Genomic DNA, 3,629 nt, shown 5'->3' with positions numbered 1-3,629 from the left:
TTTTTTTTTTTTTTTTTTTTTTTTTTTTTTTTTATAGCAATTAATTGTTTTTTAATGCAGTACTCTTATTTAATTCACATCTTTACGTCAACGAATAATAAATGAGCACACCAATTTTAAATTTTGGGGAAGACAGTATTGCCTATTCTAATTGTTGCATTTTCATATGAATCAAAGGCAATGTAGGTAAAGTGGTCCAATTGTAGATAGTTTTAATTTCAAGGTTTTAACTAAAGCAACCAATTTTATTGATGAATGTGATTTAAATGCTTTTATATTTTTGGAGTAGTTTATTCAATGAGTAGTTTTTTAAGAGAAAATGAGATATATAATTTTATATTAACATCTAATAGAATTCATGTATTCCATTAAATTTCTTTATTTGAATGACATAACATAAAAAAATAGATAATTTTTATTAATTGTTGATGTAAAATTATTTTCAAAAAGTGGATATTATTATTTTTTTAATACACAAATGAGAGTATCATTTTTATTATATATAATAAAATTTATAAAAGTCCACACAAAAAAATGAAAGAAAGGTTTTTCATATTTTACCAAAAAAAAGTCAAAAAAGAAAATGGAAGAAAGAAATCCTAAAAAGTTAAAAACACAAGAATGAGAGGGTGCATAAAAAACTACATATATGAAATTTAGAATGCGAAACCTAAGTCACGAGAAATGGCAGAGAAGTTGGGAGGTTCTACAAAACTCGTGGTTTTGGCTGACCTAAACGTTGATCCTCCAGAAACCGACGACGACGACTCTTCACTTCTTCCTCCTCCACCCACTGAAGTTTCCAGGTTTTTTTCTTCTCATTTTATTTATTTATTTAAATATTTTTTTTCTTCAACATTTTGATTTTACGTCCGTAGAGTACAAATTGAAATTCGAACTTAGACTAAACCCTGTGAGGATCCGAAGAATCATATAATAAGAGAATTCTGATGAATTTGAACTGAAACAATGAATTGAACTGTATTTACAAATTGGAGTTTGTACGAAAACACTGTGCACGAAAATCTGAACTAACTAATCCACCGGTAACTGATACTGTAATTAACTGTCGACGAACTAACTAACAGAATTACTAGCTTACTAACTATGAAGCAATTGCGTAGATAATGAACACAACATCGATGCAGGCAACTATAATAATTTAAGTAAAAACTGATTGAATGTTTTCAACATGAAATGTTGGTGTTACACAGCTTATTAACAAACTACTTTATCTGGTTTCAAATATAAGCAAAACTACCTCCTCCGGTTTCAAATATAAACAAAAACTGTGTACATGAGGGTAGTTTGGCAAAAACTGCTTATTGCTCAGTTTAGATTAGGTTGTAGCTTAAAGGAACTTTTCAACTGAAACAAGCATTTAGTTTCTATATTATTAATTAAAAAGCCGTTACAAGTTTATAAGTGTTTATGGACACGTTAAACATACAGAAGCATTCCTTTGTAAATGTGCTATAATCTAACATTTTATTCATTTTGCAAATGTGATATAACAAAATTTATCAATGTTATTGATCATTGTCATTCAGTTGACACCAAGATTTTCTCAAAAAGTTTCGACTTATTGCAATTTGAATTGTTTATATGAATACTGAATATCTTTTTGTTGGTGTTTGTCATTTATTGATAATTGAAAAATTAATATATAGGTCGATAATTGATGAAAACAGTCAAGATAAGAGTTTGTTGTCCAAAGACACCGATAGCATTGAAGGCGAAGGTAAAAAGTTGAACAAACTGGGGAAATGCCGTTCCAAACCTAGCAAGACAGACTCTTCTATTGATTGTGGAGCTGATGCAGATGGTGATCAACATGTCCAAGGGACTCCTTCATCTCGGGAGGAAAAAGTTAGCAGCATGAAGACTGTGAGTTTAATTTAAAATCATTAAATATATTTTCTTTTATTTAAATTATCCCGCTTTTAAACTCAAACTGTCAGTTAATCAGTCAATTGTCTGTAAGTATTCCAGTTAGTCAGTTTACTATCTTTCCTAGCTCCTACCAAAAAGAATGCCTTTTGTAGGAAACATGGATTCAGATACCTCAATGTATTTCATAGTTTCATGGATTGGCTTTATTTTTGTTGAAGTTTTTAGGCAATCAAACATTGTTTTCTGCGAATTCAAAAATAGTTTTTTAACTGTTTTCTTATGTAAAATATAATAGTAGATGGATCATGTATAGGCCAGTGCTGTCAGAACTCGTCTGCCACTGCAGGTTCTGTGCCAGCTGTCATTGGTCGAAACACCTATTATATCCACCAAGTATTCATCATAGCCCTTAATGCCATTGTTATATGGCGGATATTTTTGTTTGCCACTATTATCTGCCATCAGTCATTGATAACACTAGTATAGGCATGCAAATGGAGATTTTTTTCTTTATTTGAAGAAGTATTTCCAGCCATCCAATATGAGATGTGATGGATACCTGTTGAAGATGGGGAATTTTGCCTTTTTCTACTTACCATTAACAAAATAACTTCTAATATTTTTCTTTCTCAAGTTGTGAACATGAATAGATGATGCAACTGTTATGCACTGAATTTTAAACGCTGTATTTCTTAAGACAAAGTGAGCCAGTGATGAACCAATATTATACATCATCTCCCTCTGCCCTTCATCTTCTATTTGCAGAATAGCAATGTGATTCAAATATCAATTCATTTTAGATTATTTATGATTAACTACTGGCTCTTATTTAGTCATTTATTGTTTCACATTTTAGCTTACAATGGGGGTTATATATCTTTGATTGGAACATGTATGATACATGAAGCTTTTCACTCAACATATTACACAATTGAATTTTAGTTTGCATTCTTCCTCTCACCATATTTCTGTCACCAAATCAATTGTTTTTGTGGAAAAGTGGGTGGTCAGAAAGCCAACACGTAATCTTGACTTAGTAGTAATTTAGTTTTATGGTTATGGCCATTGTTGTTGTGGTTTTTGATTTGTTACTGACATAACTAGCTAAAATTGTAGGGCTTGGTTCATGTTGCAAGGAAGATGCCCAAAAATGCCCATGCTCATTTTATACTTGGCTTGATGTACCAAAGATTAAACCAACCTCAAAAGGTAGTGTTTCCAAATTGAACTGTTATGGTTACTTTCCTGCATATAGGTTTCTCATTAGGTCATTAATTTATTTTTTCAGGCTATATTGGCTTATGAGAAGGCAGAAGAGATATTACTCAGGCCTGAGGCTGAGATTGATAGGCCAGAGTTCCTTTCTTTAGTTCAGATTCACCATGCACAGGTGCAATAATCTTAATATGATAGATAATTGATTTTTGTCTTTCTTTCTGTTCATTGACATGTTCTTATAATCCTTATAGTGCCTGATAATAGAAAGTTCATCAGAAAATAATTCAGACAAAGAACTTGAACCTCATGAACTTGAGGAAATTCTTTCTAAACTGAAAGAATCAATACAATCAGATATCAGACAGGCAGCTGTATGGAATACGCTGGGTTTTATCCTTCTTAAAACTGGTCGTGTGCAGGTATAAGTACTGTGTTTTCTCTTTTCCATACACTTTAAAGTTCTCAAGGCATATACGATGTTTCAGTTTCTGTAGTTGACATGATTACCTTTTTTTTTT

At 31.3% G+C, this 3,629-nt stretch overlaps 1 protein-coding gene across 1 annotated transcript; it reads left to right on the top strand.

Annotated features, from left to right (window-relative positions):
• Window positions 1–623: 623 nt before the first annotated feature.
• On the top strand, window positions 624–3,563 carry LOC101514028 (uncharacterized). Its single transcript, XM_004517145.4, has 5 exons — window positions 624–806; window positions 1,671–1,887; window positions 3,010–3,102; window positions 3,182–3,283; window positions 3,363–3,563. Exons 1-5 carry the CDS (start codon window positions 685–687, stop codon window positions 3,534–3,536), a joined length of 708 nt encoding a protein of 235 aa, XP_004517202.1. The 5' UTR covers window positions 624–684; the 3' UTR covers window positions 3,537–3,563.
• The last annotated feature ends 66 nt before the right edge of the window (window positions 3,564–3,629 follow it).

This window comes from Cicer arietinum, unplaced genomic scaffold (genome assembly GCF_000331145.2).
Source record: "Cicer arietinum cultivar CDC Frontier isolate Library 1 unplaced genomic scaffold, Cicar.CDCFrontier_v2.0 Ca_scaffold_5626_v2.0, whole genome shotgun sequence".
Classification (NCBI taxonomy): domain Eukaryota; kingdom Viridiplantae; phylum Streptophyta; class Magnoliopsida; order Fabales; family Fabaceae; genus Cicer; species Cicer arietinum.
Note: the sequence above shows the minus strand (reverse complement) of the source record. Positions and strands in the feature narration are given on the sequence as shown.

Excerpts from the sequence above, each read along its gene's own strand:
- LOC101514028 (XM_004517145.4), top strand. The coding sequence starts at position 685 with ATGGCAGAGAAGTTGGGAGGTTCTACAAAACTCGTGGTTTTGGCTGAC. Across the intron at positions 807-1,670 it reads CCACCCACTGAAGTTTCCAG|GTCGATAATTGATGAAAACA; the intron begins GTTTTTTTCTTC and ends ATTAATATATAG. Across the intron at positions 1,888-3,009 it reads AAGTTAGCAGCATGAAGACT|GGCTTGGTTCATGTTGCAAG; the intron begins GTGAGTTTAATT and ends CTAAAATTGTAG.